General features: G+C 41.1%; 1 protein-coding gene across 26 annotated transcripts in view; it reads right to left on the bottom strand.

Annotated features, from left to right (window-relative positions):
- The window catches only part of Bcas3 (breast carcinoma amplified sequence 3), a 472,949-nt gene that overhangs the window by 229,983 nt on the left and 220,537 nt on the right, over nucleotides 1-22,429 (bottom strand). For all 26 annotated transcript variants that reach the window (XR_001779924.2, XM_030245679.1, XM_030245680.1 and 23 more), the window contains 3 exons: nucleotides 19,194-19,294; nucleotides 14,838-15,034; nucleotides 12,082-12,179 (listed from right to left, as the gene is read on the bottom strand). Coding sequence is in view for 25 of the 26 variants with exons in the window: in XM_030245679.1 (XP_030101539.1) it covers nucleotides 12,082-12,179; nucleotides 14,838-15,034; nucleotides 19,194-19,294 (396 nt within the window). In the remaining variant the exon portion in view is untranslated. The remainder of the gene's footprint in view (nucleotides 1-12,081; nucleotides 12,180-14,837; nucleotides 15,035-19,193; nucleotides 19,295-22,429) is intronic.

Raw genomic sequence — 22,429 nt, 5'->3', positions numbered from 1 at the left:
TGAAATTTCAAGCTTAGCTTGAAGGTTTTGTGTCCACATCTATCTCTATGGAAATTTCTCTTTGAGACAGCATCCCCATGTTGTCCATCTGAGCTTGAGGAGCCAAGGAGACACCATCGTAATTTTCTTGGACAAGTCTTAACCATGAGCAACAGGTACTTTCCAGATTTGCCAAAGACTCCATACACCATACAAAACCCAACCACACCCTCTCTTGGTGTTGCCTAAAACAAAAGCATATGCTGATAAATATAATTTTGCAATTCTATTACTAATTCTGGAACGTTCTAATAGTTCTTTTTTTCTCTCTTTTCTTTTTGGTTTCTCTGTGTAGCCCTGGCTGCACTGGAACTCACTCTGTAGACCAGGCCGGCCTTGAACTCAGAAATCCACCTGCCTCTGCCTCCCAAGTGCTGGGATTAACGGCGTGTGCCACCACTGCCCAGCTTGAAATAGTAGTTCTTTAAATTCCCTCAAGGAAAGCTGAAGTCAAGTTAGCACAGCCAAAAAAGCTACATCAATTATTTTACTGTATGCTTGCTAGCTCTGACCACAGATCCTAGCAAGCAGAAGTGTGTTCGCGTCAATGAGGTACAAAGGTAAATCCAATCTGCTAGGGCACCACCGAGTACAGTGCTCTAAAACCTTAAGTTTTATTGTTGCTCGCAATAGGAAACAGTCTGGGTAAACATATGCAGATTTTTTTCTAACTTTAAAATTTGACTTATTTACTTTATGTTTACAAGTGTTTTCCCTACATGTGTATATGTATGTACCATATGTGTACCTAGTGTCTATGGAATTAAGAAGGTGTCAGATTCCCTAGAACTGTGAGCCACTATATGGTGCTGTGAACTGAAAACAGGCCTCTAAAGGAACAGCAAGAGCTTTTAATAGCCAAGCTACCTGTCCAGTCCCAACACATGCATTTTTAAAAGAATGATATAAAATCTAACTTGAAACATTCTGAACTTTTGTTGTACATGAAGGAACAATGACCATAGTAAAATGACAAGCCTAATTAATAAAGGAATATAAGCCAAGAAAGTTTTCCAGGCTTAGTCATATAATAGAACTAAAGACTCAGCATACAAACTTCTAACCACTTGATGGTAGAATGCCTCATGTGTGATTGGAAGTCAGTGGCTCTGCTAGAACAATCTTTGTTCTGTAGTGTGTAAAACATGTATGAAGAGATTTTTAGTCTCTTAGACTTTCTTGTTTATAAAAATTAGATTTATCATGTATTGCCAGATGTATGGAAGTGGGAGATAACTGTCCACTTTCACCATGTGTTCTCTGGGGATCAAACTCCGGCCTTTATCCACTGAACCATCTTGGTAGCCCAGAGAGAGCCCATTACAAAGCATGGCTTGCCCTTTGCCCAAGGTTGGATCCTAAGATTCTACAGAACAGAATCCATACCTGCACCTCCCTCTCCACCCACTTCTTTCTGCCTATACTCCACTATTTCATGAGGCGCAGTGATCTACAGCACGGTCCACAGAACAAGGAACCCCATCCTTATCCTTGTGGCTGCCCTTGGATCACACCACAGATTCCGATTTCTCAACTCACTTTCTCAGCGTGGTATTTGATGGTACAGAGAGTGCCAAATCTAAAGTATTATTAAAACCTCTACTCAAATCTAGGTATTTGGCTCAATGAAATTTGAAAACTTCACAACCACAAGCTGTTCATTAAGGTTATAACTTGTGCAAGAGTCAAGATGGTTTCAGAGCTGATGCATAAACTTCCTTCTGTACCCAATGTCCTGAAGGTACAATGTTCTAATCTCATCTAATCTTACACCGCCACACCAAAGCCTCTTAAATGTAATGAAGAACACAGAGACAAAGGTTCTTTTTTGTTTGGTTGGGTTTTTTTTTCTTTTTGTTTTTGTTTTTTTTTTTTTGTCTCCATGCACAACTGAGCCCCACAACTCTGAATGTGAGTGTGTGTGTGTGTGTGTGTGTGTGTGTGTGTGTGTGTGTGTGTGAATGCCCAAATAATTATAGGTTCAGGTCAAGAACTCCAGACCTCCAGACCATATTGCTTACATCTCCATGGAGGAAGGACCCTCCAGCATAGTTTTTATCCACCCTAACAGGGATGGCTTTTAAGTATCTGTGACACAAAGAATTTCATTCCTATAAGTGCCAGAACTAGAAAGCCAATGACCAGTCAGGCCTGTCAGTTGTTGCCCAAAGCAACAAGGACAAGATGGGAATTCATTGTTCTGGAATGTCATCTGCCAGCTGCGTTCACACATTTTCACCACCCGAATAGCTGATTCTCTTGGCTCCCACATGGCTCATTTCAGCACACACGGATTTGAAATGAATATTTGATCAAGTAGAACAGAAAGAGATTTAGACTTACTGAGGTGTCACCATAATGCACTTTTAAGTAATTCTAAGCACCAGGAGCAAGGTGTCTTAGGATTTATTCTTGGGATATTTGGGAAATGGACCTGTGATCTTAAATGAGGAAATTAAATGAGATAAGACATGTGAAGACACTGAATACAATGTTGAGCATCTTGCTGCCTATAAACTGCTTCCTGATAGTGTTTCCTTCTGTAGGCTGGTGAAGACCCTACAAACGTCTCACAAAGCCTTATCTATGAGACAGGAGTCTCATGCTGACAGGGAAAGTTGAAAAATCAGCTCCTCTTTCCAATGTCCAGTTTTATCAAAACTGAAAGCCATCACCCAAACCTGGGGAAAGAAAAAGACAGTTGGTTCACACCTGGGAAGAGAGAGTGGTGCATTCACACCTGGGGGGGGGGGAGAGAGAGAGACAGTGGTGCATTCATACCTGTGGGGGGAGAGAGAGACAGTGGTGCATTCATACCTGTGGGGGGAGAGAGAGACAGTGGTGCATTCACACCTGTGGGGGGAGAGAGAGACAGTGGTGCATTCACACCTGTGGGGGAAGAGACAGTGGTGTATTCACACCTGGGGAAAGAGACAGGTGGATTCACTTTTCTTTCTAGCAACCGCTCTCAGAATTGTGCGTTTGCAGCCCTTCATATATTTCTTTTTACCTTATAAAAGCCCCTCCCTAACGTGTCTGCAAGACTTAGATGGCTACTGGCAACCACAAACCTGCTGGTGAAGCTGCTCCATTTCTGGTCTACTCTCTTCATCGTTTTGCTAAGTTTTGACCTGTTTTTGAAGGCATGGTTCTTTCAGCGACCTTGGTATGCGACCTTCAATTATTATTTTCTTGATTTCTGAGACGTGGTGTTTCAGTTACTTTTCTCTTTCTGCATGGAGACACCATGATCAAGGCAACTTATAAAATAAAGCAATTAATTGGGGGGCTTGATTACTGCTTCTGAGGGTTAATCAGTGACCATCGTGGCGGGAGGCATTGCACCAGGCATGAATGGAGCTAGAGCAGGTAGCTAAGGTCTACATCTTTTTTTTTGGGGGGGGGGGGGAGTCAAGATAGGGTTTCTCTGTATAGCCCTGGCTGTCCTGGAACTCACTCTGTAGACCAGGCTGACCTCAAACTAAGAAATCCGCCTGCCTCTGCCTCCCAAGTGCTGAGATTAAAGGCGTGTGCCACCACTGCCTGGCGATCTTATTCACAAGTTGGAGGCAGGGAACAATGGGACTGGGACTGGTGTAGGCTTTTGAAACTGACATACCTCCTCCAACAAAGCCATACCTCCTAATCTTCCTGAAACAGTTTCTCCAGCTAGGGACCAAGCATCCAAATCTATGAGGCTATGAGGGCCAATCTCATCCAAACCATCACACAAGGACTCATGTAGACAGGACTGGCCTGGAACTCCTAATCACCCTGCCTCAGCCTCCCGAGTCATAGTCATGCCTGGCTCAATGAACTATCTCTTGTAACATAGTTTATACTTTTGACTCACAAAATATCACTTCATATCTTTTTCAAATTTCATCCATTTTCTTCAGAGAAAATTTTATTATAAATATAATACAGGGCTGGTGAGATGACTCAGTGGGTAAGAGCACCCGACTGCTCTTCCGAAGGTCTGAAGTTCAAATCCCAGCAACCACATGGTGGCTCATAACCATCCGTAACAAGATCTGACACGCTCTTCTGGAGTGTCTGAAGACAGCTACAGTGTACTTACATGTAATAAATAAATCTTTAAAAAAAATACAAAGACCCTCTAACTAAGATCATATTTAATAGTAAAATGTTAATTCTTCACCCTAGGACTTGGACAATCATGCTAAATGACGCTATTTTGGTTCAGCAGATTCATGGAAATCCAAGCAAGTGTGATAAGGACAAATAGAAATAATGGGGAGAAAGAAAATCATCTTTACACAGTGACAACTATAAAAATTCTAGTGTTATTAAAAACATTTAGGTTTCTGGATATAACTAAAACATATAAAAAGTACTTCATTCTAGATAATGAAGACTGAAAATAAAATATGCTAACATGTTAGCATCAGGGACATTAATAAATAAGTTTTATTAATGATATAGAAACATATCAGGTAACAGGGAGATTGAAGGAGGTCTAAAAAAGGCATAGCTCTGAGGGGCTGGAGACATGGCTCAGTGGTTAATTAAGAGCACTGGCTGCTATGCATTTAACAATCTGACTTCTTTCAGAGACACAGGTACAGGCTCAGGGACCCTTCCTGTCTTGGCCTCCTACACTGTTGTAACTACAGCGTGTCTGGCTACATTCAGTATCTTTTTTTTGTTTTGTTTTGTTTTGTTTTGTTGTTTTTTTGTTTGTTTGTTTGTTTTTCGAGAAAGGGTTTCTCTGTATAGTCCTGGCTGTCCTGGAACTCACTCTGTAGACCAGGCTGGCCTCGAACTCAGAAATTCACCTGCCTCTGCCTCCCAAGTGCTGGGATTAAAGGCATGCGCCACCACGCCCGGCTACATTCAACATCTTAAAGATGGCAGCTCTCCAAAAGTACAGACATGATGAAACCTCAAGCAAATGTCATCTGAATTTCAGGTCCAGTATTCAGTGTGTGTGTGGGAACTCATACATAGCAGTGATTTACAATCAGTTTTTGTCAGAATTCCTTTGTATTGATCCACACACCACCCATAGAAGTTTCATTTATGTACCTTACACCAGTCAGCATTTAAAATACTTATGTAATATTTAATCTTAAGGTTAATAAAATCTTTTATGACACTTTTAAAAAAATTTTTTTTTGGTTTTTCGAGGCAGGCAGGGTTTCTCTGTGTAGCCCTGGCTGTCTTGGAACTCTCTCTGTAGACCAGGCTGGCCTCAAACTCAGAAATCTGCCTGCTTCTGCCTCCCAAGTTCTTTAATCCTCCAAGTGGATTAAAGGTGGGGGCCACCAATGTCTGGCATGACAGTTATTTTTATGTAGCTAGGGCTGACCCTGAATTTACAATTCTCCAACCTCAGCCTCCTTATGGCTAAGACTACAGATACATGCCGCTACACATAGCTAAAATTCTTATAGATTAAAACAGCCTTTGGTTGAACCATGTCAAGAAAAGTTGGCTGCACTCAGGCCTGCGATGGAAAGAACAGATCACTAACAGCATCTTAACTGTGGGATGATCTATGGATGTGAAGCTGACACCTTAGCTCCAGTCACTTTTCCTTCCTTATAACATTAAATTCTTTGGGAAGAAATACATAAAAACCTACTACAGCACAACATGAATTTGATCATTTGAAAAGAGCTGCATCTTTCATAACAATGTATGCTTTACTATATGATCTGAGAAATTATACTGGTTAATATCACACATTTAACTAGAAATCTCCTCAAGTATTGGGTCCAAAAGGGAGGACAGTAAGATACAAGGTTCTCAGTTTTCTAATTTTCAGTAGAAAGGTTTAATTTGATTTTTAAAATTATTATGATTATGATTAATCATTTTTCTCAAAGTGAAAGAAACATATTTTTTTTTTTTTTAAATCACCAGCCAGGCATGGTGGCACACGCCTTTAATCCCAGCACTTGGGAGGCAGAGGCAGGTGGATTTCTGAGTTCAAGGCCAGCCTGGTTTACAGAGTGAGTTCTAGGACAGCCAGGACTACACAGAGAAACCCTGTCTTGAAAAACAAAACAAAACAAAACATCACCAAAATACTAATTTACTGTTAACTGGTCTTTCAAGGAGAATTGTATTCTTCAAAAACACTTGCTAAGTCCAAATACAACTCTAATAATTAAATTATTATAGTAGTTTCTATCAGTGCAATAGCTAGGTGCATTCATTCTTGCATTAACTAGTGATAAACATACAAGGATCTCAAATCATTAACCAAAATGCTTTAAGTATATGTGTGAAATGATTCAATTACAACAAGTTCCAAAAAGGCAAAGCTAATTATGGTGCATTAGAGTCAGTACTGACTGAGGTAGGACATGGTAACTCCTTTATTGATAGAAATATTCTGTTGGTCTGAATGGTCTTTATATGATTGTAAAGATTCACTGGGCTGTATGATTAGCATATGTATAAAGTAGCAAATTGTACAGTAAATTTAAAAATGCCTCTAAGTTGACCCAAAGCAAGTCACATTTCCAAGCTGAAACAGACTGAATAAACCTAGCTCAGTTCTTCTTTTAATAAAGGACACTTTAACAAGGGTTTTGTTCATTTATTTGCCACTGGGTCTTGCTAGCTGTTCAGGATCCCCTCATATTCATGGGCTCAAGCAATCCTCCTGCTTTACTGTCACAGGGAGCTGTGGGGACACACACCTCAGAAGTGCTTTAATTCTGAAATCACTTATTTATAGGTAGAGCTGTGAAAGGAGTCCCAGCCGTCCTTGTTCTTGGCACCACAAGCTTCCAGAACTAGTCTTTTCTCAGGAACAACCATTTTCATTTTGATTATTTCCTTTAGCCTTTTCTGTGGCCATTCTCAAGCACATGCAGTAGATTATCAGGAGACCAGGTTCCAGCGTGTTGCCTTGGACACAACTGAGAACAGCATCACACTAACAATTTAACACTCATGTCACTGAACAGTCTCATTATTGGGGTGGCACTACTGCCTCAGGCTTCCAACTCCATGAACATTCCAACCTCATTCTTTCCTTAGGCTCAAACAGAGGTTTATATTTTGTTTTTGTTTAACCTATTCTCTAAAACTTACTTTTAAATTTTATACAGATGATAGTGTTCAAACAATGAGAGCAGATATATTGCCCATACTTGAGCATCTCTGATTTAAAACGCTAGTCTTAATAACTGAGTTTGGTACTTTCCTCCTCAGAAGGGCTGCTCACAGGTCAGCACTGAGCCTTCTCATTTCACCTTAATTCTCATTTCTCCTTAATCCTCTTATTGTTCCAACACAAGCTTTGAAGACCTAAGAGACAAGCCTAAAGTTTTCGTCACTTTATAATCACTCGCAATGTCTGGAACTTGCAAACCTTATCATTTTTTCAAAAAAAAAACTACCTTTGTATTTCTAAAGAACATTATATATTTTATATTTGGGAAATCACCTTAGGAAATTACTGGAATACATCTCTTAGAAGTAAAGAGAATCCAAAGTCTGTGTAGGAATTCTCATTTTCCACTTGAGAGCTCAGAGAACAAGAAGCTAGGTAGAAAAGATAACTTATTGAAGATTTGAGCATGAATATAAAAATCCCAGCTTCTCAGCTGCAGTTTTGTAACCACTGACCCACACTGCTGCACCAGGTAGATCTTCTTGTCAGCACCTTAGATGGTTTAGGATTATGATGGCTAAAAAGGTATACCTCTGATCCGAATGGCAACTGTGGATCAATTTACAAGCTCTGTCTCCTCTGAATGCAGATCCAGAATATCTGTCCTTTAATCTCAGTCCTTTGAATTTTTTGTTGGTAAGCATCAACCTCTAGGCAGACTAGGACACAATGTGACCTGGATCTCCAGAGGCTCTTCAATTTAATTATGCAAATCAAGAAACTACGACACCACTGTCTTTAAAGTAAGATGGACAAACCAAAGAACAAACAAGCGCATGTCTGTGCTCCCTGCATTGGGAGGGCTACAGCAGGACTGCTGGCTCTACATGGGAAGACTGTAGGAGGGGGGAACGGAGAAGCTAAATTCAAATGAGACACCAATTAAAATAATAGGTATAAACAATGAGAAAAGTGGGGTATTAAAAGTGTAAAAATTTATAGAGAAAATGTGAAGAAATTAACCTAAGGTTTTGCTCAAGAATATTATTTATGATTTAAAACCACAGTTTCTTAAATTATTTGGGTGTGTGTGAATATGAGCAATCAGGGCAGACCTATCTGCAATTGGGTGGTTTGTGCCATAGGGTAAAAGTGCAGAGACTTTGCTCCATAATGGTGCTCTTAAGATGGAAACAGCTCACAACCAAACACAATGTCTGCTATCAGTCACCCGTGGCCCCGGTGAGAAGCTAACATGCACATGCGTGCAGAGACAGGGTTCCCTGTGCTTAAACCATGGAAGTTCACAGGCTTTGTGTGTGTGTGTGTGTGTGTGTGTGTGTGTGTGTTCTACATGAAGGAATGGAATGGCAATAAGTACGTGGCAAATTGTGAAAGAAAGCTCTTAAGCAAATTGGAATAACATCCAGCTTATCTCTTTTGGTATCAACATACTGTCCTTTATGTGGTGCCACATCACACACAGACAGCCAAAATAAAAATTTCACATACAAGGTTTAAGAATCTTCCCCCTTTATTACTTTACTTTGTGTGTATGAGGTTTTGGCTGCCTGCATGTCTATGAACCCCATCTGTGCAGTGTTCACAGAGGCCTGAAGAGAACACTAGATCCCTTGGTACTCGACTGACAGATGGTTGTGAGATGTCATGTGAGTGCTGCAAACTCAACCCATGTCCTCAGGAAGAGCAGTAAGGGCTCCTAAGAGAAGAGACATCTTTCCAGCTCCCAATTACAAGGTTTAAAAAAGGTATTTTCACTTTGAAATTTACTGTCAGAAAAGTGTGTGCGATATTAAAGTTCATTTTACTATCTTTGTAAGGTTTTTATATAAAAAGGATCCCCACCACAGAGTTAGATAGAGAAGGTTCTGTCCCAGAAACTGAAGGCCAGCTCTAACACATGCCATAGGAGAAATGTAAATACATCCCGTGAAGCAGTATAAAATGGAAGAAGGAAATGCAGAGCAATGAAGTCTAAAGGAGGAGCTCCCATGCTGCGGATTTTCTGTACGTAACAGTTCACCAAACTTCAAAACACAACTCAAATGTGTGGGCTACATTGAAATCTGCACTTCCTGGTTCAGGGACAATTTCAACAAATTTATTGCCTTAAAAAAAATGATGGCCGGGCTCTTCATCTTCAGCATCGTCTTCTTGCACATGAAGGAGAAGGAAAAGTCTGACTGAGCCAGAACCTGGGATCCACACAGCACAGCCAAGGCCATCACGAATGGATTGGTCGGGTTCTGTTTTATTTTGTATAGGCCATGGGAAAATGGCACAGCCTTACGTCAGAGGGCGAGGACTATGGGGTGGGGGGCAGGGAACTTTTTTTTTTTCTGTAAGTTTTCCAAGTTTGAATCACTCTGTGGCAATTTTTGTATGTGCAGCCACCCCCATTTCTAAAATAAAGAGAATCACTGCCCTAAAAAAAAAAAAAGGATTAAAAAAATTAAAGTATTTGGGCTGGAGAGATGGCTCAGCAGTTAAGAGCACCAACTGCTCTTCCAGAGATCTTGAGTTCAATTCCCAGCAACCACATGGTGGCTCACAACTATTTGTAATGGGATCTGATGTCCTCTTCTGGTGTGTCTGAAGACAGCAACAGTGTCATGAACATAAATAAATCTTTTCTTTTTAAAAATAGGATCTATTCAAATTTACTCATAAATATCTTTCCACAAAGAACTATAATCAGTTAGTCTCACTGTGTTAATCATTTGCAGGACAGTAGTTCTGTTAACAGCAGTGCTCTGATTCAAGAAGATGGAGGCTGGATACAGAATATTATATACTCAACCAAAGTAATGAGCAACACAGACTCTTATCAAAAGGGGCCGAACCATGTGAGGTGTCCCAGGAGAATAACACAGAAATCTGATTCCCCACGGCTAAGGTCTCTTTGCTCACTGTCCTGCTGGTTCATGAAGGAAACAGATTTCAAAAGGAAAAATGGGCCGAGAATAAAAACGGGGCTTAGGCACGAAAAGATTGCAATTTCAGAGGGTCAAGGCCGCAGAACAACAACCCACAAACTCTCAGGCTTTGACAGTGGCAGAAGCAGATCGAGTGTGAAAACGTACTACTCAGTGCTGCTCAAAAATCAACCTATTCTGTTTTTGCTACATAAACAAACAAACAAACAAACAACAATACCTAATACAATGTATTACATGGTTCACTGAACTTTTTCTGTATTCATGAAACAACTTAACCTAGAGCAAAAATTATTTTATGATCAACATAATATGTATTATTACCTCAGGTTATCATATCAAATATGCCTAACACAAGGTAATCACTTTATCAACACATATTACAAGTACCTAATAGTTTGAGTGCAAAATTAATAATATTGTAGAGTTTAAGAATATAATAAAGGCCTAATAAGGCCTCATCTTGTTTTTTAAAGATTTATTTATTTATTTTATGTATATAAACATCTATACACTGTAGCTGTACAGATGGTTGTGAGCCTTCATGTGGTTGTTGGGAATTGAATTTAGGACCTCTGCTCATTCCGGTCAACTCTGCTTCCTCAGTCCCTGCTCACTCTGGCCCAAAGATTTATTTATTATTATAAATAAGTACACTGCAGCTGTATTTAGACACACCAGAAGATGGCATCAGATCTCACTATGGGTGGTTGTGAGCCACCATGTGGTTGCTGGGATTTGAACTCAGGACCTTCAGAAGAGCAGTCAGTACTCTTACCCGCTAAGCCACCTCACCAGCCCATAAGGCCTCATCTTAACCAGCACTCTCTGTTAGCACTGGAAGATCAAGGCTACCCAAATGTTTGTTCCTTACTGATCTCCAAAGTCCGATTTGATGATCTGATGCAGAAACGCCAGTATGGCTCTTACTCACCTCCCTGCCTGTTGCATGCGACAGCCATATTTTTAACTTAGAGCAGAAAAACAAGAATGAACTTTCTAATAGAAAACCCTACATTAAAGTTAAGGTATAAACCTGGATATAGACAGTTTGATAAGATCTAACGTACAATCAATGAACCCAAATGAACAAATAGCATTAGAAAACAGGCAACGCCTGTGCATGCTGAGCTAGAGTCAAGCAGCAGTTTTTAACGATTCCCTCTCTCTTTCAGTTTAAGCCTCAATCAAATCAGCCATTTGTGGGGATTTTGAAACCACCAAAAGATTAAAATTTGCTCTAATTCAACCCTTTTGACTACTGTAGAATTACTGATGAATGCACTTGTGGGAGACTTGGGACACACCCCTCCTGTGAGATCTTTAGACGTTCCCCACCACAGCAATGTTCTCCCTTTCTAACTGATCTTAGACACACAAAAGCTCATTACCACAAACAACCCAGGGATTCACCAGGCTTTGCTGAGAACACCTCTATAATTCAAAGGATGCAACTGTCACCAAAAAAATCAGAAATTAATGCAACACATGCACAGGCTGATTGCAAGGCTAGGAAATGAATAACTGTACTAGATATAGCAGGGTTAAGCTGATGAATTTCTAGGCTTCACGATCTCCACAATGAAACTAGCTAAGACAGCATTTGGACTGTCTCCACTGCCACACATCAGGCACGCTGATACTGCACAGGTTGAGTCAATTGAATCCATACACTGTATTTACGCTCTCTGTCGAGGTTGCTGCTTGACATTCCAAGTGATCAAAGGCAAACAGTCGTCAACCCCGTAGCCTTCGGTACCATGTTCATTACATTTAATCAAGGGCCAGTTCCACGGCCCACCCCCCACTCATAGACACCAGGAATGTTTGAGTGCCCAGCAGTTTTCAGTAGCAAACAGAGGCACACTGCTGTAAAAAGACATAGAAAACTCCAAACAACAAAACAAAGGAGGAAAGAAAATAAGCATCATCCTCTATAATGTGTAAGAAAATAAATTTCAAGAGCAAAGAAATGCTGTGTAAGCATCCTACCTGAGGCAGCATCGGTCACTGTGGAAACTCCCCTCCGATCAGAGACAGCACGGGATGACCCTGGCATGCTGACTGGGTCAGAGCGGACAGGCTGGATCCTGCAATGCAATTTAATTTAGTTCACATATGTTACTGGCAAGGAAACTAACAGACCTTAAATCATGAATGCTGGTATGGCTCAATCCATTAAAGAACCATACCTTTTAATAACAGACAGAAAAAGGAGCCTCAGTCCCAAACTCACACACAAAAGTAAAGCGGCAAGAGCTTGCCATTCTCCTGCCCACCCCACTCCAACCTATTGTTAACTCGTGGTGTTTGGTGGCTTAAGAAAGGAGTTGAAAAGTTAAAACCGAAGTAAAAAAAAGTAATAGAACTGAAAAAGAAGCAAGATAATTTACAGTGAATATTTTCCAAAGCACACATGCAAACAGCTCTGACACTCTTCAGTTTCATGAACAACATCAGAGAGAACAGCAAAAATTCAGGAGTGTGTGTGTGTGTGTGTGTGTGTGTGTGTGGTCTCTTTATGTAGTGTAGCCCTATCCTGGAACTCAACGTAGACCAGGCTGGCCTCAAACTCATTGAGATTATCCTGACTCTGCCTCCCCCAGGGGTTGGGATTAAAGATGTGCACAACCACATTCTGCCATAATTTTAAAACTCTGAGATACCACCCCCCATCATCACTGATAGCACTTTATTTGGAAGGATAAGACAGGATAACAGGTTGTGTTGTGCCTGTTATCACAGAGGTCAGACCATGCAGCTATTAAATAACTTCCTTAAAATTATCAATAATAATGTAATAATCAACTTGGACCTCAGCAAACTGACTTATTAAACACAATATCAAAAGGCTATCAAAAGAAAGATAATATATAAATGCTGAGTCTCCAGAGGCTTCAGAACAAATACTATTAAGATAATAACTACAATTGAAAGGTCTGCGCACCAGGCAATGTAGAGGAATAATGCATGTATGTACTTCTGGCAATCACACGGTGAGGGTTTACTGCATATATGCATAGTGCTATTTTACAAGCAACAGAATGAAATGTAAAACACGAAGAAAAGAGATGATAGACTGTGGTGAATCAGATCACACTACACAGTGGCAATATACTGTTCACAACAACAGAGTCATCACAGGACAATTTCACACCTAGGAATCCATTACTGCTCACATTAGATGGGCTTCTCTTAGAGGCAAGGCAGGATCTGATCTGTTCTGCTATGCAGACCAGACTGGGCTTGAGAAATCTACTGCATTTCTGCTGCGATTAAATGTAACTCTACCTTTAGAATTAGAAGTAAACGCGCAATTACACCCAGCACAACACCAACCTTAATGGTATATGAAGCAAAGGATGGTGTAATGAACATGAAGAATGTATTGTGATTTTTAAAAAATGGACGTCATAGTTTTAAACAAACAGTGAAGCCAATGTCCTGCCATGTGACCAGAGGCCAGAAGGACTGAAAGCACACATGATATCCACGGTGCCCACAGGGGACAGAGTCTCAAATTCCCAGATATACTGTGGGATATAAATGGCATAACTCAATGAACATATGTTCTGGGAGAAAAGAGAAGTGAAGAATAAGCCTAGGCCAGGTGAACTATATCACATCCCAAATCTCAGCATTCAACAGGAGGCTGAGGCAGGAGGACATCCACAAGTTCAAAACCATGTGGACTACACAGTGAATTCCAAGATAACCTGGGCTACAGAATCAGTCTCTAAACAAACAGGCACATAAAAATTTTAAAATTAAGAAGACACCCTGGATTCTGACTTCAGCAGCAGCTCTGAGTGGTTAGTGAAGGCAAGACAGCCGGGGAATGAGAGAAAGAGCTAATGCTCAGACATTTAAGTGGCCAATGCTCTGGAGACCACCAGAAGGAAAGTCAGGAGGGCTTTTATGTCTCCACCCCTCTAGACATGGATCCCATTTAAATTTTTGAGAGTCTAATTTAATTTAGCCTGGCAACAATTTTGTTTGTTTTGTTTTGAGAAAGGGTCTCTAGCACAAAGTCCTGCTAGCATCGAACTCACAGAGATTCAGGTGACTCAGTTCCCCGTGTTTGAATTGAAGCTATGTGCCATCACAGCTAGCTTAGCTTTATTATTTTTAAAAGCTGTTACTGCTGTTGACAAAGATAAAGCCATTTTGTCATGTGGCTGGAATATAATTTCCTATAATTTCATTGTAAAAGATACACAAGGAAGGTCAGAAGGCTATTTTAAAGCAAACTCTCGATGTGTAACAGGTATTTTTAAATTGTGCACAGGATGTTCTTATGCCTTGTACTCACAAACCACCAGTCAGACTGCTGAGACTAAAGATGTGGGCAACTACACCAAGTCAAAGCTTATTAACTGACTGGTAACTCTGCGGACGGAGACACAGACTGCACTCATTTAAGGTAACCCACTACCACCTAGCCATATTCCACTCTGATTTGAACAGGAAGATAAGTAGATATTGTATTACATTAAAATAAGCCCCTCAGCACATTCACACATATGCACAAAGCATAAATTGGCTGGCTTTTTAAAGTGTTCCATTTAAGAACTAAAATATGTGTTGCACTGATCAGCTCCTAATCGATGACAACAAATGACAGGTAACATGGAGTCAGCAACAGGACACTGTGTCAAAAGGAGAAGTGTGAATACTGAGAGGACACTCATCTCAAAGGAAGACTTGAAGCCTGTCTTGCATGCAACTTCCTGTTTCCCCTCTCCTACCTGAGGCTGTTAAGATCTAGATCATCCGTATCAAAGTCCAAGAGCGGCTGTGGTGTGTCGCTAGGTCCGTGCGATTGTAACACAGAAGAACTAGTTGATATGACCGTGGTCTGGCCTGAGGTTTGGATGGTTTTGAAATGGAATTGTGGGCCCATCCACAGGCGCCTGTGGGGTCCGGTGTGTGTCACAATTTCAACCTGAAAAAGAGACACAGTCATGGTTTCAAGGTACTATGGCCTTAACACCCACTTTCCATCTGAGTGAAATAAAGGCAGCCAGAGCGCCCAGAGCAAAATACAATCAACATTACGGCCTACATGGGCATTTCTGAAATCTTTTGACTGGATTTCATGGACATTAAGAATAAACTGTAGGAGGCTTGAGAGATGGCTCAGTGGTTTAGAGCATGCACTGTTCTTGCAGAGGACTTCAGTTAGTTCCCGATACCCACAATGGGTGCCTTGCAATGGCTTATGGCGCAAATTCTAGATGACACAGAACTCTTTCTGAATTCTCAAGTACATAACCCCATACACAAGCATATTAAATTAAATTATTTAAAATTAAATCTTAAAATAATCAAACTGTTCCCACAAGAGCCATATATAGTAGGACAAAAGCCCCAATACCAGGGATGAGAAGCCTTTTGAATTCTTGGTCAGCATTCTCCAGGAGACTCACAAAACATTATAGACTATGGCTATTGCCCTGGTATGTGATCAGATGTGAAAGGAAGACACCATGTACTTCAGACACAGAACCCACAGGGTCTGAGCTTGATTTGACCTTAAGGTGAGTACCCCGAGGACCAGCTTTCCTGCACCAAATTTGTCACGTGAGCTCCCAGCTATGCAAACCAGCTATGACATTTATGAACCACAACAATGACCAGCATGTTACAAAACATTAAGGGCACACTAGTGGCACCTTTGCCTTGGTGGTAAGCAACAGCTTGCTAATTGGACCAAGACCTGCTTAAAAAGGAACATCATTCCTGGTACTGAAAGCCCAGCCAACCATCTGGGACTACACCAGGCATACAATTGTGAGGACAACCTACAGCCTCCACTTTTACTAGGCCAGCACAATCCCTAGCTAATAGTTTCAATATTTATCATTATACCTACAGGTAGGTTACTTCTCAACTTTCATCAAGGAAACTTCTCTTTGCAACAGAAGAAAGACCGTTACAGAAAGCTATAAAATATCAAAATGCAGAGTTGTAGAGTCCAGTCCCAATGAATATATATCTACAATAAAGGCTCAGGGATGATTATGGAAGAGGAAACTGAATGATTCTAAGAGCCAGAGGTACAGGAAGTTTGCTGTGAGATTGTGTCTTCTACAAAGTGTATGCCCATGAAGTCTCACCAATATGGCTGCCTAACATAACCTAGACAAGGATAACACCAACAGACAAGGTAGTATGGAAAGGGGAGTATTCAGAAAGCCTCAACTCTACACAAAACCCTACAAGCAACTAAGGACTACAGAGGGGGAGAAATAGTCTTTCCTAAGGAAGAGCACACAAATGACCGCCCAATACTAAATGGTCAGCCTGGAAAACATACAAGTAACATTATGCAGATTGAGCAGGCTGCATTCATACTCTTGTGAATAAACATACACCACCAACACCAACACCAACAATTAAAGAGAAAGAGGCCATGGAGTTTAAAGACAATGGAAGGTGGGGGACTTGTACAAAGGAAGGTTTGAAAGGAGGGAAGAGAAAGGGAAAATAATGTAATTATATTATTATCTCAAGAAAAATTTAACCCCAAATTGTAGAAATATAAACACATTAACATACCCACAATATACACAACCACACCATGTATCCCAAACCACCAAAATCCCGAGAGGAAAAGGAGCTATAGATTTGAAAGTGCGGGTTGTCTGTCTCATGGAACTACTATGAGGTCCTTAGGGACTGACAAATTTGTAGATTTAGCTAAGTCAGTAGTTACCCCATGTGGGCATGCAGTGACAGTGACTAAAAGCAATCCTTTCAAGTTCTTGAAAACTGTGCAGTTATTTTTGGCTCTCCAATGCTAAGGTAAGGAATCCAATAATTCCACATATGAAGCTGCTTTCCATGTATAATACTGCAATATATTGATGTTGCTTTCAATTATTCTTATATCTAATTTTATGTAAGTTTTATTTATGTGTATGGATCTGTGTGAGGACAAGTCACATGTGTGAACGTGCCTAGGGAGGGCAAAAGATAGCACAGGATCCCTAGGAACACAGTTACAGGCAGCTGTGAGCCAGCTGATGTGGGAGCTGGGGACTCAGGTCCTCTGGAAGAGTCAGTGCTCTTAACCACTAAGCTGTCTCTCCATCCCTCACATCTATTTTTACATAAAGGAGTTGTTATGTTTTCTCTCATGTAACCGACACTTGATCAAAATGTTTTCTCAACTGTCATAAACATTGACACAGGGATCTACACACAGTAAAACAGCAATGCAAACTTATAAGCATCCCGCTCCATGTAAAGGGTGGGGGAGTTGCTAGGATTATACTCAATAGTGTGAGAAAAAAAGCAAATTGAAGACGGGGCGGGTGGGGGGGGGACCCAAATATCATTACAAATGATCTTTGGAATAACAGTTTAAATAAATCTTCAGGAAAAATCAACCGACGATACTTCTACCAGACTTGACAGCGCTGTATTCACCTCTGTGAAAAGGCTTTATGAAGTGGCTTCCCACATTCCTTGAGTGTCCTGATTGTTTATATTTAATTAAGTTTCTCAGATTATGACAATTGAGTCTGAACAAAAACACAACTGACAAGGTTTGGAATGCGGTTGTGTGCAAGGCTGAGAGGATGCAGGCTCCCAATCTAATGTCGGGAAAGACAACACAGATCAAGGACAGTGATTTCCGTTTCTGGGAGTTGCATTCAGCAATGTAAATTAGGCCACAGATAAAGAACTGTGTGTATTTTAAGCTCCAAACCATGAGTGTCACAGAGCCGAGAGGTAAACAGATGCCTGTGCAATCTCACTGAGGCCGTAGCCAGATGTTGCCATGCTCACGCTCCTGTTGTGTGCAGGACGAACATATTGTATACACTTTCACACTGACAGCACACATTACCCCTGCTTCTAACGGAAAAGCTGAAGTGAAGGACAGTGGTTTCTTTGCCAGAGCTCTTGGACCAAGCTTGTGCACAATGGGATATTTTGTCTTGAGATCACAAGGAGAGGAAGGGCCTCAGCATGTGGGGAGCCGGACCGCTGATTACAGAGCATCTGTGAGCATAGCTGCGGTCATGGAATAAATACACGCTATGTAGAAATGGTTTATTCCTCCAGTTTCTAGAGTCACTTCAGCTTTCAGGCTATCTTCCCTGAGAACACCACAAAGGGTTCCACTTCTCAGAGGCACCTGTCTGATAAAAGCTGTCACACTGGTAATGTGATACAGGTCATTATCCTCCCCTGTGATGTCAGACTGGAGACAGACACAACAGCATCTGTAAGGAAGTCACTGTAATCGCTCCACTGTGAAATCTGCCTGAGTCTCTTTTATTTCAAAGCCCTTCACTTGAAGACCCAGTCACCTGGTAAGGCAAGGAGTGGCTGGCTGAAGCTGTTTTAGGAAAGGTTTAGAGGCCAATGACTGCAGCACGTCAAGGACAGGGATCCCAGGGGGAACTATGCACAAAATAATGTTCAGCTTCCCGTACAAACACATTTGGACATTTGTATGTGCTACGGCAAAGCAAACACTGGAGATAAATGTCAATAAAATCCAATGTGTGGAAACTTACAGCAACATTTCTGAGACATTATTTTCCTCATTAATTTATTTATTCACTTTACATGCCGATTGCAGACCCTACCTTCTCTCAGTTCTCTCTTCCCCTTCTCCTCTAAGAAAAGGAGAGCCCCTGTGAGCACCAACCAACCCTGATACATCAAGTTTATGCAAATCCTCTCCCACTGAGGCCAGACAAGGCAGCCCAGTGGGGGGAACAGGATCCACAGGCAGGCAACACAGTCAGTGACAGCCCCCTCTCCAGTTGTTGGGGGACCCATATGAAGACCAAGCTGCATATCTACTATATTAAGTGTAGAGGACCTAGGTCCAGCCCATGTATGCTCTTTGGTTGGTGGTTTAGTCTCTGGGAACACCAAAGAGTCCAGGCTAGTTGACTCTGTTGGTTTTCTTATAGAGTCCCTATCACCTCCTGGTCCCTCAAACCTTCCCCCAACTTGAGACATTCTTAATATGGAAATAATAATAATACCCAGTGACCAATTCTCTTCGTTTTCCAGTAAGGAAAAGAATAAACACAGATTTCTGTTCTCCCTTATTGTAGTAGCCCCGATATATTTACCTGGGAAAGCCATTCTTCATCTTCCTGTCCACTATGGTCAGAGGCTAAGCTGTCATAGGACCCATGTCGAGTAATGGGGCCAGGACTTCCAGGGGGAAGAGCTACAGGAGAAAGGAAAAAAAAAAAAGAACTTAGACCTTTGTGCACTGGAGATACAAATAATAGCATAATCAGCTCAGATAGATTCTATAACATAAAACACAGGAGCAATTCAAAGAACTAATGATCACACAAGTTCATAGAAATATTTCCCAATTAACAGTAAATGCTGGCCAGGCATGCTACTCAGAAGGCTGCTGGAGAGGATCTCCTGAGGTCGGCTGGGGCAAAAGGAGGGGGATTCATTAAAACAAACAAACAAACAAACAAACAAACAACAGTTGTGGAGACTTAGTGATGGGAAGAGCAGAAAAGAGCAACTAAATCCATCAGAACACGCACAACCTCAATTCACTGAGGTGACACACCTGTCTGCTGGAGGGTGGCCGGCTATGGATTCAAAGAACCCGGAACCCATACATAAAAATGCATGACATTTGATTGAGAAACACTTTCAATCACAGCAAAAACTCATTTATTCAGATATTGTCTTTCTCGGCTATTTCAAGTAATTTCCAGTAATCCTCAGCACTAAGATACAGTTGAAACTAGTCTGTATTCTTCTACAAAGGGAACCTTTAGTTAGTAAAAGCAATAGACTTTTTTTTTTTTTTTTTCATTTACGGGTGTCTGCTTGTTGGAAACAGACTTTTTTTTTTTTTAATGCAGCCCAGGATGGCCTCAAAGTCACTATGCAGCTAAAGTAAGCATGAATTTTGAACTACACAGGGTCTTACTGTGTACCTGTGGCTGGTCTAAAACTCATAGAGAACCTCCTGCCTCTGCCTTCTGAACGTCAGACCCAGGCTTGACTTTTTGCTGGGACTACAGCATCTGAACGAACACTAGGATTCTGCAGTGCTAGGAATCCAACCAAGGGCTTCCTGCACACTAAACAAGTACTGCACATGCAACCAAACACTTCTAACAGTCCCAGAGTTTACATGTCCACAGCCTCACTGCTCTTCTTCACTTGATCTTAGCCAAAAGGCCGAGAAGCGATCTCACTGCTCTTCTTGAAGGTACAATTATTCCTGATTTCTATGCATCTCTCTCTATCCCTACTTTAAGAAAAGACTTCATTTTAGGTTCACAGCAGAACTGGATTTCTCCCTCCAGAGAAAACAAGCAATGGGGTTAACTGGGAAACAGAACAAAAGAGAAGATATGGGGTGCAGGGGAGGGAAGGCAGGAGATGGGTAATAAAGAACCACAGATTAGGACAGGAAACAATCTCACCCAAAAGTTCCTTAGGCTAAACTGCTAAAAGGAAAATGAGCAATTTAAATATGCTTCATACAAATTCCACGAAATACTTAATACATACTCCCATGTAATACATACTCCCAGTAAAGGTGATGTCAATCTTATTTGATGATGCCAGATAAGGTATGGAAAGAACAAACTCAAGAAATAGATAGAGGAGGAGGAGGAGGAGGAGGAGGAGGAGGAGGAGGAAAAGACAATAACAACAATGACAAGGTACGACTCAAGGCAAGATTTTAAAAGACTCAAGCCCATAAAACTTTATCTGAACTTGTTTCAAGAAATGAAGTAAGATCTAATTTAGTAGTTATGGCCAGACATGAACATAGTGTTGAAATGTAAGATTTGCAATCGTCCAAACCATGAACTGCTAGCTCTACAAAATCATGGCTCTCTAGCACAGGCATGCTGATGTTTAGCAAGAAGCCCAAATGATCACAAAGCCACACAGCCACTTCGTTTATGAGGGCAAACAAAAGAGTAACATAACAATTTTCCATTATTTTCCATTGTTCCAACATTCTTTTGGAACGAATTCTGTTCTATACTGCACAGATGTTAAGTCAACTGATGTTTTCAAGAACAATGTTCCTGAATCATTCATCACCTTTGTTTGATGTTTGTTTGATTCTTGTCACAGACAGAACCAAGAGGAACCCTCAATTTCCTGTCCTCCGTTAAGTGTAAGGCTTAAGTTTTGTATTCTAGATAGAGCAAGTGACAGCAACAGATGGTTTGGCACTTACTAGGACTTATGAAGGTGGCAGGGATGGACTTAGAGCCTGGCTGCAGTGGAACCACAGCCAGACGACAGGGGCCTTGAGCTGGCCGTTTATTGGTTTACTGTGCTATTGTTATCTGGATATGGGTATGCTTGGAATTTCCCACGGGGGGGGGGGGGGAGGATGAGGAAGTGGGGTGGGGGAGGGGCCTCTCTGTCCTGTCTGCTTTACAAAGGAAGTAGTAAATATTCCAGATATACAACTCAGAAATGAATTCTTTGTATATGTGAAATAGTGACAATAAATAAGTCTCCTTTAAACTGCCAGAAGAAAAAGACAAGGAAATCATGAATTTGAACCTCCTTCACGGAGATTTTAAGGCCTTTTGCTCACCAGTTTGCTCTGGAAATATCACAATATAGAAAATTAAAATAAAGTGTACTTTTCATATTTAATGAGTATCTGGGCTGGAGAGATGGCTCAGCTGTTGAGAGCATTGGATGCTCTTCCTAAAGTCTGGGGTTCAATTCCCAGGACCCACGTGGCAGCTCATAGCTGTCTTAACACCTGTTCCAGGGGATCCAACAGATGTTAAGTACATCTCATACAGACATACCCAAAGGTAAAACACTAATGTATATACAAAATAAAAATAAATATATTATAAAAATTAAATGAATATCCTTTTTTTTCTCCCCTAGACTTATTGACATTTTAAATGTTCTCCAATCCCAGCAGGGAGGGTATTCAACATTTATGTCTTAGGGAGGGAATTAACACAGGAGACATTTATGTCTTAGGAGGGAGGTCACATGGAAAAATAACTGCAAATGCTGAAGCTAGTAGGAAGGGGAAAAAAACGTCAAAAGGAAAGTCTGACTGAACTAGGACTATCCACTTTGGTTAGAAATGAACCCAATCCTATGCTGAGGGATATGGGATGTGGTTGGGAGTTGACAGAATCTCAGCCACTCTGTTAGAGACTGCATCACTGCTGAATGGATTCAGGAAAGCAAGACAAACATCTGGTCTATCACCATGTCAAGATGCTCACTTCAGCAGGCAGAGCATTTCCTACACGTTTAAAAGTAGCAGGCAAAGTTCAGGAGCACGAAACAAGGAGCAGAGACTGGGTGCTAGGGAACACTG

The sequence above is a fragment of the Mus musculus genome, chromosome 11, assembly GCF_000001635.26.
Source record: "Mus musculus strain C57BL/6J chromosome 11, GRCm38.p6 C57BL/6J".
In the NCBI taxonomy this organism is placed as follows: domain Eukaryota; kingdom Metazoa; phylum Chordata; class Mammalia; order Rodentia; family Muridae; genus Mus; species Mus musculus.
The sequence above is the reverse complement of the archived record's forward strand: the minus strand, read 5'-3'. Positions and strand labels throughout refer to the sequence as shown.